Genomic DNA, 14438 nt, shown 5'->3' with positions numbered 1-14438 from the left:
CCTTTAACCGGCCAATCGTGGCTGCATCTCTCATTTGCATTTAAATCAGGCCGGTCAGAGCGCAGTATGCCCAAGTATGCACTGTTTGACATTGCGGAAACAGAAATAGACTCCCTGGAGTCTGTGCATGACATTGGCAGGTAAACTGCAAGATCTCCCTTTGCGGATGATGTAGTTGGCCTTGCACCTGCACAACCGTGCGTCCATGTGTTAAGATCCCCCCCACCACCAATGGTGACGGGGATGCTATAAAAATATGAAGATGGTAATGATTTCAATTTGTTCAATCAATTGGTTTCTACAATGATTCAGAGAGTTTGTCGCACGCTGGTCTCATGTTTATGAATGAAATCCGGTGACATGCACCACGCATGTCGGTGGAGCGTCAACATTGTCTTTGTCTGGTGATCAAATACACCAAAATCACATTCGACCGCCTGCGCTGCAACATAATCCTGTTTTTGAGAACTCTAAAATTTAGTCTACTTGTTGGGACCCAATTTGCAGATGCGCTGGGGGGCGCGGAAATAACGCCAAGTGAGGTGTGGAGCGTCTAATTCACAAATTCACAAACACGCTAAACTGATGCACCGTTTTTTACACCGAGCGCAGGCTACTTTCTGTTACCAAATTGTCGGATGAGTTGGGGGCAAGGCAATTGCGTGCGCCGGAACGCCCTGAGAGGTGCCACATGGCCCCAAAGACGCTAGACAAGACTTGAGCTGACACGAAAATGAAGTTACGCTCGTTCCTTCACCGAGTGCATGGGCACCAGTCTACCAGAAAAGAGCCCACTGTGTTTGAAAGTAGTGAGGATTTTACTCACCACATCTATAAGCTGAGCAATAGAAAGACCAAAGTGGACCAGCACTGTGTCTGATGAGTTTTCCACGGGCCTGGAGAGCTTGTTGTAACGCACAAACAGATCCTGCAGCAGCTTCTCCTCAGCATGAGCCCGAGGTCCAGCATAGCAGTACACTAGAGGTGATCACAAGAAAGTACCAAACACTTGACTAGAATGCTCCACTCAAAGCATTTTAATATCCTTTTTCATCCATCCATACATCTACTATAGAATTTGGGACAAGACTTCCAGTTACACTTATTGGACAATTTAGAACATATGAAAGTAATTGTCAATGGTTCTTTGTCTGTATCTGCCCTGTGATTGGCTGCCGACTGGTCCAGAGTCAGCTGGGATAGGCCCAAGCTCACCTGTGACCCTAATGAGGACAAGCAGTATAGAAAATGGATGGATGGAAAGTTGCTGTTATCACACATTGCTGGTACTACTTTCTACAAATATGGCAGACTTTAATTGCATGCATTTTGAATAGCTTCTTTTGTGTGCTAAACGTGAATATTTAATATGCTATTCACTACCTGTCTGGATTGGATTTAGTTTTCGCATTAGAGAGAACATGTTTGTAGGGATGAAAACAGAAGGCGACCTCTGCTCGACCCAGCTGGCGTCATGGTTACACGAGACGGTGGGGAACAGCAAAACGAAGGATGAATGTGGATGAGAGGACATGTTGTGCCTGCAAAAGGTTTCGCCACCCCACCTTCGCGCAGTACTCCCACCTGTGCACCAGGGTCCCTTCGCTACCCATCTAATGGAACACCTCCCCCCCACATACACCTTTAAAACCAACTCACATTACGCAGAAGATGACCTCGCGAGGTCCCAGAACAATTAGAGACTTGTCCTGAGGCTTACACAGTGCATTGCGGATCTGCAGACGCAGCGATTTTTGGTTTTCCATATTGAGTTGGTGCTTTCTTCTACAGTATCTGAGCCATTCATCATCATAGAGTGATTCCTATAAGTGACTTCAATTACTACTCTGGTACCGCTGCATTATTTAGTATGTTTTATGTGATAGATTCATCCATCACTCCATCTATCAGTTTACCTCACTATATTGTATTAATCTTTTGGAAGTGGACCCTTGGAACTGAAGCAGTCTTCAGGAGACTGTTTGACCTTGTCACATCTTTTGTTCTTTTCTCAATGGAAATAGTGCAAAGTAAAATATTTTGTGACATGGGTAGATTTTTCTCCATCAGAAAAATGCTGTAAAAATTCTGTACAGGTAACTTTATCTATATATAAATTGTAAAATAGCATGTAAGTTAAAAAAAAACAAACTGTAGTAAACAAGTACTATTTTTAGCAAAAATGTTTATTTCACATTAACATTTTTATCTTTGTAGAAGTGCACTAATGATTGGTATAATAATCAATCATGAACAACTGTAATTATTGTTTTGGAATTGAATGTTGATTGTGTGTTCAAATATTTAAATGCAGTCATCGATTGCTGATTGTGTCTTTACATAATTAAGGAGAGAGAAATATTATGTTAAATTCACTTTTTAATGTTTGTATACAAATAGTTAGTTGCTTGGAGTGCGTGTCCACCCACCAAGTGTGAAATGAAACAATTAAATGAAGTGTGACTCGAGGAGCAGAATTTGGACCAGAAGCAGACAGGATATGCAAATGGAAAAGTAAAAGTCTTGATATACAAAAGTACAAACCAAAATCACCCAACAGGCGGTGAATGGCATAAAAAGTAACAACAAAGTATACGGCTCAACTCAACTTTATTTATAGAGCACTTTAAAATCAACCACAGCTGCATACTAAGTTCTGTCCATAAAGTAAAAATCAGACATATAAAACAAAGACAGTTAAAACAATAAATTAATAACATAAAAACAGTAAACACAATAAAACACTTAAACAATGCCAAGTCTCAAGCTTAGTCGTAATCCAAAGAATAAAAATGTGTTTGAAGACAAGTTTTGAAGTGAAAGTCAATCCAAACATTTTTTCAAGAGTATTTTCTATGCAAGCCCTCTAGTTGAAACAAGGCATTCTGATAAATATTGCGTTTGTGGAACAAGAGTTAATCCACCCATCTTTAGCCTTCTCCGGGGGCGGCCATTTTGTCACTTCTGTTGACTGCTCACGGCTCAAGTAATGACCAATCACGGCTGACCTGTTTTCTGAAGCTGAGCCGTGATTGGTCGTTACTTGAGCCCTGAGTGATGTCATTTTCAGTCGACAGAAGTGACACAATGGCCGCCCACTGAGATGGCTAAAAACGGATGGATTTTGCTGCTTAACTCACATTCCACAAACGCAGTATTAATCAGAATGCCGTGTTTCAACTAGTGGGCCTGCTGGGAACATATTCTTGAAAAAATATGTTTGGGTTGATTTCCACTTTAAAGATGGACAGAGAGGAGGCTTGTCCAACATTTAACGGGAGGTCATTCCAAAGAAACGGACGGAAAGGGCTCAATCCCCTCTGAGGCTCCACTTGCATCTGGTCTGCTGACATGAGGCACCGGGGTACGTAGGGGTGGAGGAGTTCAGTGAGTTAACTGGGACAGGACCACTTTTTTAAAGACAAATAAAATAATCTTAAAATGAACACTATAATGTACAGGGAGCCAGTGAAGGGAGGCCAGAATTGGAGTTACATTATCTGCTCCCTCCTACGAGTTCCAGTTAGAAGGCAAGCAACAGCATTTTGGACCAACTGGATTCTGATCGCCTCTTCCAATTCTCCTTTTTGTCGATTAGATTTCCTTTCCTATTCTATCCGGGTGAGATGAACCGGAAGTACTTGGAGGATAGGATAATGCGAATTCTACAAATGCTTAGGAAAGGTGTATGGATCCAACCTTTAAGCCCCCTTTAGCACAGGTTACTTCTGACCAGCCTTTACGATTGGATATTACCCACAATTCTTTTTTTTTCAGCAACATTTAAAGCAACATATAAAGCAATATTTCACGACTTTACTTTTAAATGTTTTTCAACTTTTCTGTTAAAGTGTTTAAATGGTGTTGATGCATGTTCTGGGAATTTTTGTAAGCTACTTTTGTTTTCTCTGTTTTGGTTCAGAATGTTGTTAACTGTTTTGTTTGTAAATGCTTGTAGGTGTTGTGTCTTTGTTTGTGTGAAGCACATTGATTTGCCTTGTGTATGAAATGTGATATATAAATAAAACTGCCTTGCCTTGCCTTCTGCCCCCCTGTGTATAATAATGGAGCTAATTAACACAATAACCACCCCCAACACCAGGTTGCTCCACTGATGCTATGATCAGCTAAGATAGCAGAAGATCCAAAGCCAGCTGGATTTCACTGCCTGAAACACTACATGCAGACGTACTATCATGCTCCCGCACAGTACCTCACTTTGCTGTCAAAGCAAAGAGGTCAGCAGAGCCGCACTTAATTTGGTTGGACACAGATTAGTTTTAGCTAACAACAGCGTTAGCTTCTGATAAGTGGCATATACCTGATGATGTGATGTGTCCATGTGCCACATACACATGAAATGCTGCCTCCACGAGAGAAAATGTTTTTTATTATTTTTATGGGTGCTTAGTTTTATTCTGTAGAAGCTTCAAAAACCCATCTCGCAACCCCCCACCTGCCAACGCAACGTAATCCGTACTCACCTGGCAGCATATGGGGCTTGATGTATACCGGGAAATATATAATTCTTGATTTTTGGGGCATTTTGATGAAAATGTGTTACAGACATTACAGGGAAACCGTTTTACATTGTGAAAAATAACCAAACATAATAATATCTGTTGCAAGGCAAAACTAGCTGCATTACTGGGCTACAACCTGAAGAGGTGCTGTTGATTCAGTCTCAATAATACATCAGTTAAGGCTTACAGTCCATCCACCTACTACATGTTAAAACAGAGACACAGATGTTGCTGTTGTCCTCCTACGCATTCAATCAAAGCTGATGTGTTGTCCTTTACTTGCCTACAAACAGCCATCCTCAAATTCTAAAGGCCCATGATCAATATCTGCCCACGTAGTGTCATACCTTTTTGATACCGGAATCCACGTGCATGTGCCCATCAAGTAAACAGCAACAAAATATAGTGGCCTGCACAGTGACCTTTGTTTTATCATCATTAGCCTGTTATGTGCATCCAATGCATCGAGATATTACATGGAAGCATACGCAAAGCTGCATAATAGCTACCAAGGTAACTATGTGAGTCAAAGCGGTGGTGTGTTATAAAATATAATACAATACAGTTTTATTTATATTGCGTATTTCACAAGAGATACAGCTGTAACAAAGCACTTTACATAGAACAACAAAATAGCCAGAATGCAACAAGTGAAATCAATGTTATATTGTTGATTACTTTGCCTCGCAAACACTTTTCATTCCATTTGATGGACTCAAAAAAAGTGATTTCTTTCATTTGATGGAGACAACCTAGCGGGGAAAAGTGTCTTTATTGTCCTACAAATTCTAATAAAAATATACAATAAGGTTTTCTAATGAGACATTTGCATAAAACAATTTGTCAACTTTGTTTCAATGTCAATCTATCACTCATATCAATAGGTTTGTATTGCGTAGTTGTTCAATCAGAACACTTGGAGAAATATCAATCTGGTTTTAGGATGAACCACAGTACGGAGACTGCTCTTTTAAGGATCTTAAATGATATTAGGTGCACTGCAGACGTGAGAAAACTCACAGTCTTGGTGCTACTGGATCTAAGCGCTGCTTTTGATACAGTAGATCACCAAATTTTATTAAATAGACTTAAAAATCTAGTGGGCATCTCTGGTACTGTTTTTGACTGGTTTTATTCCTATCTCACAGACCGATATTTCTTTGTAAGTATGGATACTTGTTCCTCTAAAACTCATGAAATTAAATGTGGGGTTCCTCAAGGTTCGATTTTAGGCCCCTTACTTTTTAATCTTTATATGCTTCCCCTCGGAGATGTCATCAGGGGACACGGCATCAGCTTTCACAGCTATGCTGATGACACGCAGCTGTATATTGCCGTGTCTCCTGATGACACAGGACCCATTGATACCCTTTTAAATTGCATTTTAGATATCAAGTCATGGATGGCAGATAATTTCCTACAGCTCAATGAGGACAAGACTGAGGTTTTAGTTATCGGTCCCGAAGGTCAGAGAGAGAAGCTTTTACCAAAACTACACATTTTTAATCCCTCACACTGTGTGAAGAACCTTGGCGTCATTTTTGACTCTGAGCTCAGTTTTATTCCTCATATTAAAAATGTAACCAAGATTGGTTTTTATCACCTTAAGAATATCGCCAGAGTCCGCCCGTTTCTCTCTCAGGCTAACACGGAAGTGCTGATGCATGCCTTTATTTCCTGTCGTTTAGATTACTGTAATGCCCTGCTCTCTGGCCTGCCGAAAAAGAGCATTTCACCACTGCAACTACTGCAGAATTCAGCCGCTCGGGTGCTGACGAGAACCAGAGGGCGGGAGCACATTACGCCAGTTTTGAAATTGCTGCATTGGCTCCCTGTGTGTTTCAGGATCGATTTTAAAGTACTTTTATTAGTTTATAAATGTGTTAATGGTCTTGGGCCATCTTATTTATCTGATTTGCTTTTATCATACCAGCCCTCGCGGATCCTGAGGTCCTCTGGCGCCGGCCTTTTATTTATTCCAAGGGTGAGGACCAAAATGCATGGCGAGGCTGCATTCAGCCATTTTGGTCCTCACCTTTGGAATAGCCTGCCAGAGGATGTCAGGTCTGCAGAGACTGTTGATATTTTTAAGAGGAAGCTCAAGACACACCTTTTTAGTTTGGCTTTCAACAACTTTTAAATAATTTATCTTTTCTTTTGATTGAAGATAATTCTATGTTTTGCTTTGAATGTTTTAAAGCACTTTGAGTTGCATTTTTATGTATGAAAAGTGCTATATAAATAAAATGTGATTGATTGATTGATTGACTTTAAGGTTAGTGTTTACGCTGTTGTGAAAACCTAAACACCAACCTTGAAACCCCCTTTCCTCAAAACGCGATTGCTGCCTAGACAGGCTGATTTAGTGACTGAAAAATGAAATGAAACGGACAGGTGGTTCCAACAATACATACAGTAATCAGTGAAATTGGACTCTGCTGCATTTCCATATGCTGTTTCAACTTTTTCCTTCAATATTCAAACCATGTAATGTCATGCACCCAGTTAATAATGAAACTCTGTCTTTCAGTGCTGTTACATCACATCATGTAAAACCAGTGCAACATCTAAAATCAGGGATAACAAAAGACAGGACTTAAATATCTTAAACAGATCTGGAATATACAGAGAAGTCAAGTCAAGAAATACTACTGAAAATGTACAGTTAAAAACTCGCTGTCATGTTCTGTGGCTGATTGTTATTTATTTTCAGTCCCTGAGTCTGGTGGATGGGTGGAGCCTCATGTTTGGCATTACAATCAGCTGGGTATATAGGTGCCGGAGAAGTGGAAGGTAGTCGCCGGAATATTGTTGCTGTTGGTGTTCCCCCTTAGTCGATCGCGTGCTTGTTTCCACATCCACATAAAATGTCGTTTAATTTTAAGTAATTCCGGTTTTGGTAATTCTAGATTAGGTTTGTTTTCTTTTGTTTCTAAACCAATCTGGTTTAGACTTTGTCTTTCCTATTGACTTTTTGTTTATTGCACCCCTCTGTCTTTCTCCCAATCGGGCTGAGTTCCTTTGATAATCTTTTGCTCCACTTCTGTTACATTAATTTCCGTTTATTGTTTTTGTCTGTTCTTCCGGCGTCTAGCTTTCACTGTGCTCCGCCCATCCACTGGTTTTTCGTGTTATTGCGTCAGCCTTATGCTGATGTTGTTCTTTGTTTGAATTTATTTCTCTATGCTCACGTTTGCATGCTCTCTTGGTTTAATAAAGCGTTGTATTTGTTCATAAGTTTTGTTTGGCTCTGCTTTGGGGTTTTGGAGTTCTGGGCACGTGATCGTGACACTCACTTCTTGAGTCAAAAACTGTATGTATGGAGTATCCTTTATAACTGACATTCAAGATAATTTAGATGTGATAGTCAGCTGTGGTTAACTTATTTTTACACTTTTATGACAGTTGCCAATTTTACTAAAGAAGTTAATTTAATAGATATGTCATGGTATCGATAGTTGTAGTGATATTGACTCTGTATTTTCATTATTTCCTGAAGGATAATTGCTTTTTTAATTCTTAAATATGACTAAATAGGAGGTCCACCAGTATCCCAGAAGAGACTGGGTATGACATAAGAAGTAATGTATTTTTTGAATGCCACCAAGCTGTAATGTTATATCAGTTTAAAGCAAACATGAAAAATGAACAAATATAAGACCGTGTTTTTCACTTTCACAAAGGTAACATTGCTTTAATCAGTGCTATGATGCATCCAGGTTAGTTAGCTGCTGGTTTTCCGGCGTTACTGGACCCAGTTCTGTCCTCATTTGATCAATGCGCTCTCTGAGGCCAATAGTGCATGAGCAGCAAATATCTATTAGCGGCGTTTGCACTCCGTCGTCGGCAACGCTTTTTAGCAGGTCACCAAAGCAACAGAGGTGCTCATCCTCATCCAATGGAAACTCGAGAAAATTATGCAAATTTTGTATTGTTGTTTATTACACTCTCCAAAATGATTTAGAATAAGCAAGAATAGAGGAGGGTGTTAAACAAATGTTCTTTGCTTTTTAAAATTATAGATGAAAGAAAAACATTTGGGCAAAGGGACAAAAAGAAGCATGGGTCGTCCCCCCACCAAAAAAAATATGATTAATAAAAATCCAACAATCTGCAACAATCTCACAATGATGCATTAATATGATATTTAAGGAAAACATAACACACTTCTCAATTAGTAAACACCTCCAACCAATCATAAAATGACTTTTTTTTAACATGACTGAAAGTTTTAAAAGGAGGGAGGATACCTTGGAAACACACAGTAAATATATAAACACATCTCTTGTTGCACTGTAGTATTTGATCAATAAAAATTACCTTGTGTGCCGAGAGTGAGCAAAAGTAAGATGAAACATTTGTTTACACCCATGGTGCTCCTCAAGCCGCAGGACGTCGCCATAGAAACAGTGTGGTCTTGCTTCAGATGATCTGATTAAAGAGCCAAATATTGAATGAGTCAATGTCAGCCTGGTGCTGCTCGCCCTCATCCATCTGTCCTCTCCTGTCACTCTGCTGTCCACTTTGAGTTGAGACAGAAGGACGCCCGTCCGGATTCAACACTAGCAGGTGCCTCTTCGCTCTGGTGGAATCCTCGAATCACATGAGTTCGCTTCTCTGCTCCTCTACATGCATGACTCCCTCACGGTGACTCTCGTCCCTCAGCCTCCTCCCTCCTTCTCTATCTCTCGCTCTCTTTCACTCTCTCTCTTTCTCACTTGAGCCCTTCTCTAAGAATGTGCGATGGACCCACTGAGGATGAACGGAATTCATTGCACTCCTATTTTGAAACAATTTTCCTACTGGAAATGGAAATAATGCTTTTTCTGGGTCAGATTGCGGTAACAACTGAGTGATTTCTTGTTATGAAAGCAAGTCCCCTTGGAAGAAAGTTCACATTCTATGTACAGTCGACTTAAACGGCGCTTGATGTCAAAAAACAATTATCTCAAGGCAATTTTCATTGGAGTATAAAAAAAAAAAATCTAATTTTCTTTGTTGTTCCATGTACAGCAATTACATGTTGCTCATTAAAGATTATTAAAAACTGAAAAGAAATCTCCCCAGCTACATTTATGGAATCGGTTGACAAGAAAAAAAAAATAAAGTCAAAGTTGTGCATTCGAATGAGGATTAAATGTTTTATTTCTGTCGGGGTTGTGTTGGAACCGGAAATGGGTGGGTCCCACAAACGTAGACAAAGAGAAGTATACAAACAAAAAGTTATTAACAGAAAAATGACTACCGTCAAAAGTACAAATAAAGTCACAGGCACAATGATAGGAAAAACAGGATAACCAAAAACGCTTGCAAAGAAGGCAAGGAAACGATTAACGCAAAATTATCTGCCACCAACAGGAAAACTCCAATGGATGAACAAACAAAACACACTCGACAAAATAACACAACCAAACACTATACTTGGAAAAAACCCACGGACAAGAGAACTAGGTGATCAACGGTGGCAAAGTCAAATCAAACCATGGAGCAATGAGAGCAAGCAAGGTGGAATAATCTGATGACGAACCTTCGACACCTCAGTCCTTTTAAACTCCTTGATGGTGATGTCGAACAGACGCGATGCCGAAGGACACGCCCGCAAATCAGCTGACTCACTGAAACAGAGCAGAACCATGGCAATTTCTTGTATGCAAAAAAATGGATTCTCTGAAGTTTCTTCCCACCAAATAAGTGTAAACTAATTAAATTTGGTTCTTCTGTGACATAACAGTGGGTGAATTTTAAAGGGATACGCCATTTGCAGCAGTAAAAAGTTACTATTTTGTCGATAATTAATTAGATAACTTCATTATTTTTCCTGAACATTTAGTAACTCTAAAAAATGCTTTTAAAAATAATATAGCTGGCTGCCATGTTCATTAGTGCCAGATGGCCTGTGACTGTAAATCACTGCTTGTCCCCGAAATGTTCACACGCACGCCTGCCTGGCCCTTCTTGTGCACACGAGTGCTGGATAAAACTTGCTTAAGTACACTTTTTGTAAAAATTGTGGAATAAAATGCCAGTGTGCAGATTAGATTGTTTGCTGTTTCTGGTCAATCCCTTGCAATCTTTAGCTATGCATTATGGCATTGTTTTTCTTCATGTGCTCCTCGTTGTCCAATGTGTATCTATTGTCCAGCAATACACACGTCACATGACGTCTTGTTGGACCCATCATGGACGTACCTGTGTGTTGAAAGTGTTGCCATATAAGTAAAACATATTAATATAGAGGTGTATTTTTCAGCCCATATGTGTTGTTCCAAGCTAAACTAATTGATTACTACCAATCCGCCGCTCCTTCTTGCCTGCTGCTGTCAGACTTTAACAAGAACATTGTGTAGTCTCTTCAAACTGGCGGACCTTAGTGCAATCGTGCAGTCCTGCACCTGAGCTTATATTGTGCAATACTCAACATTCCCTACTACTGTTAGTCTAGTTTTATTTTTATCCAATGCTGTTCCTTACATTTCGCTGCAGCACTGCAGCACTGTCACTTACTTCCTCTGTACTATGTACAGGCTAAAATGAGTGTTCCTCATACTTTTTATGTAGATGTATGTTGGTGTGTATATACAGGGGTATATACACATAGTTACTGCGTATATTTACATAGGTTTGATCCTGAATGTTTGCCGTTAATGTTATACATCAGTGGCTACATTATGACGCCGTCCCTGTGTGACCTGTATCTTTGCTGCTGTAACACTGAAAAATTCCCCACTGTGGGATCAATAAAGGCCTTCTTATTCTTATTCTTACACGTAAAAAAATGGGTTGCTTTACTTCATAAGTAACAGTTTGGTCATGGTAATGCAAAGCATTATTCTTGGTGGCACACCCCACAGTCGCAGGGGATGGGGTGAGCAGTGGTACATTGTAAAGACAGGACTGCCCCTTCAACAAATTCAACAATTCAACTCAAGAGCTTGTTTATCTGCCGGCTAAGTAGAAGCACCTGTGGCTAAAGACAAACTGTGACAGGGTTTACTTTCTGGACCTGGATTTAGAACAGAATAGAATAGAATAAATCTTTATTGTCCACCGGGGTGGAAATTAGTCTTCGGCTATACAATGGGATACATAGAGATACAATTGGATACATCATAAACACTGATTGTTATTTATTAAGAGCAGTTCATGTCAGGTGTGGGCCGCACCCTATCCAGTCACTTTTCTGTCAGAGGAGGATTTGCATTTTGGCCGTCAAATTGGTTTATTTCAACAGGGGTCGCTAAGGTGTCCTGTATTTCTTGAATCTTGATATATTTTGACTGAAGCATGGCATACACTGAAAAAAAATAAGAATTTTATTTCGTCAAGTGGTGGCACCAAAAATCTGGCTCTGGATGCATCCAGATTTTATTTGGATTAAATTCAACATTTTTTTTCAGAGTAGGCATGTTGTTAAGGCATCATTGTTAAATCTCTGAAAAATGTGCACAATAAGGATGTCTCACACACACACACACCCACCCCCACACACATTTCTTTGCATTCTCAGCCTCCCACATATTGTCTTTTCTCTACAATCCAATCTTCCAGTTGTCTCTTTCTTCTGTGCGTGTGTCTGTGTGTGTGTGTGTGTGTGTTGCAATGTACCTGCCAGCCTATATAGTATACAAAAACAGCAAACCAAGTATGCATGAATGCAGTGAATATCTGTCAAAGTCCTCACTGTTCAAAAGACCAGTGTGTTATGCATAAAATAACAACTTGGATCAACAACTTGAGGCTGAACCCAATATCACCCCCTTATTTGCCGCCCCGCTGACCCTCACTGCTAGCAGGCACCACCCCTCTCTCCCACTTAGAGATGTTTGTGGTGTCAGGCAGTGCCCGGTAGGTTCTACCTGTAGAGAAATGTTATTTACCTAGGTTGCATGAGCAGTGTTACCACAGTTACTTTGAAAAAGTAATGTAGTAAGTGATTACTTTCTTTAAAAAAGTAACTTAGTTACGTTACTGATTACTTGATTTTAAAAGTAACTAGGTTAGATTGCAAGTTACTTTAATAGCTACTACATTCAGCAGATACCGACAACCCTGCTTAGCCCCCCCAAAAAAAAATGACACCCTGTTTTGCCTTGTAATTGGAAGTGCGTTTTTAACAGTGACATTTAGATAAGATAAAAGTTAGTTTTTTATAAAAAATGAAATATAGACAACCTTTTTGACTTAACCTAATTACTTTTATTTAAAAAAAAAAAAAGTCTTCTGGATTTCGCTTAACAAAAAGGTGATAGTTTATATATATTTTTGAAGAGGCTTTTTAGACTTGGCTCAACACGAATGCTAATTTAAAAAATAAAATTAACACAGTATTTTAACTTGAAATATTTATCTATTAGTGTAATTATAAGGAAAAACTCAGCATTTATATTCTTATGAATATAACAAATTTGTGAACCTTCTGCAATCACGCAATGTGGTGGGACTTTACGCTTGAACGCAGACTGTGCTGCTATGCAGCTTTTTATTTCTAATGTGGTGTTATTGGGGCTAGATAACACAGTCATGCAACAAACCTTTATAGATTTTTTTGTTTTTATCCGGCACAAACTCCAAATAAGTGAGACTGTTATTATATAAATTTATTTTGTATCATGAATATGCATCATCGGTACATGCATTCGATCATATTTTTCTCCAAACACTAATGCTGATGCTATTTTGGGAATAAAAATAGAAAGGGCATCAAATGTGTGTTATGTGCTCTAACACATTGCGTGAACATGGTCGATAAAATGGTACTTTAAGACAACTTGTGGACCTCCTTGACCAAAGGAAAAACTGCTGTGTTCAAGTGTTTATTAATGAGCTCATTCCCACCCACCGGGGTTACCAACTGCTGAGTTCCTTTCTCTAATACACTCCTACTGGACTGCTATCAGCTATCAACACACATAATCAGCCAATGAAAGCGCGGTAGTTGTGTTCCTCGGGGACGGCAAGGGGGTGAGAGGCTCACTTAATCTCGGTCACGTCACTGTTAGTCAGGACTGGATCAAGTGAATTGTGTCTTTGATTAGAGAAATATTGATGTGTACACCGCGGAGGCTTTACTCTGTGGGTGCATTGAAAATGTGTTGGAGATTTTTAATGGAAGTAAAATATAGCTGGACTACAGTAGGACCTTTTTTCGTGAAGGGAAAAAAAAAATCATGTAACGGATGTTAGAAAGCAGCAGTGCTACCAAGTTAACTGCTGGCTCATAAAGCTTAGGTTGTTTTTTAAGAGTATCTGCTCTCTTTTTTTCCCATCCAAACATGTTGGGACTGATAGAACAATATAAGGATGAGTATTGGGATGCAATTCTGTAGATCCATTTTCTTACACTTATCAAGCTCGAAGATGTATTTGGAGCCAATCACAGCTGATCAAACTACTCTCTGCATTGGTCTCTAACCAATCAGAGGGCACATACGGACAAATATTCTGCCATGTCTGTGTTTTTTGTTGTTTAGATTATGTTTAGTTTTGTCTTGTGTTATTTTTGCTCGTGAAAGTCGGCCGAAGTTTGCAGTCGGAATCGCTAACGGACGCTCCGGATTAGAGCCGAAAGGGGCAAGACGAGATCGGTCTAACAAAAAACGAGTTTTTAATGTATTTTTTTTTTCCCGTACAAAAATGGTTACACGGCGTACACAATTTGAAATGATCAAAAAACGTATAAAATACGGGGAAAACGTACAAGTTGACGGGTATGATTTCAAACTTGGAATCAACTTACCTGATGCACAAACGCCAGTAGATAACATCACTGCCTCATTTTAGACATGAGATCAGCACAGTTTGAGTACACTGGGGGAAACAGCTGCATTTCATGCAACACATTTTATCTACTGCTGATTATGAAAAAATGGAAAAAAGCAGAAGCAAACCTTTTTTTCCCTGGTGAAAGGAAAGAGC

The 14438-nt window shown here is 39.5% G+C and overlaps 1 protein-coding gene across 3 annotated transcripts in view; it reads right to left on the bottom strand.

The window, feature by feature from the left end:
* Positions 1-14438, bottom strand: part of LOC147153352 (neuronal acetylcholine receptor subunit alpha-4-like) — a 35776-nt gene that overhangs the window by 9490 nt on the left and 11848 nt on the right. The window contains exons 2-3 of one of the 3 annotated variants that reach the window (XM_086028558.1): positions 10051-10138; positions 827-978 (exon numbers count right to left, since the gene is read on the bottom strand). Coding sequence is in view for 1 of the 3 variants with exons in the window: in XM_086028550.1 (XP_085884676.1) it covers positions 827-978; positions 8844-8925 (234 nt within the window). In the remaining 2 variants the exon portion in view is untranslated. Of the gene's footprint in view, positions 1-826; positions 979-8843; positions 9161-10050; positions 10139-14438 lie in introns of those variants that run through there. The other 2 variants (XM_086028550.1, XM_086028568.1) reach the window with 2 other exon arrangements.

This window comes from Filicampus tigris, chromosome 1, assembly GCF_054856515.1.
Source record: "Filicampus tigris isolate MCC_2025a chromosome 1, RoL_Ftig_1.0, whole genome shotgun sequence".
In the NCBI taxonomy this organism is placed as follows: Eukaryota; Metazoa; Chordata; class Actinopteri; order Syngnathiformes; family Syngnathidae; genus Filicampus; species Filicampus tigris.
The sequence above is the reverse complement of the archived record's forward strand: the minus strand, read 5'-3'. Positions and strand labels throughout refer to the sequence as shown.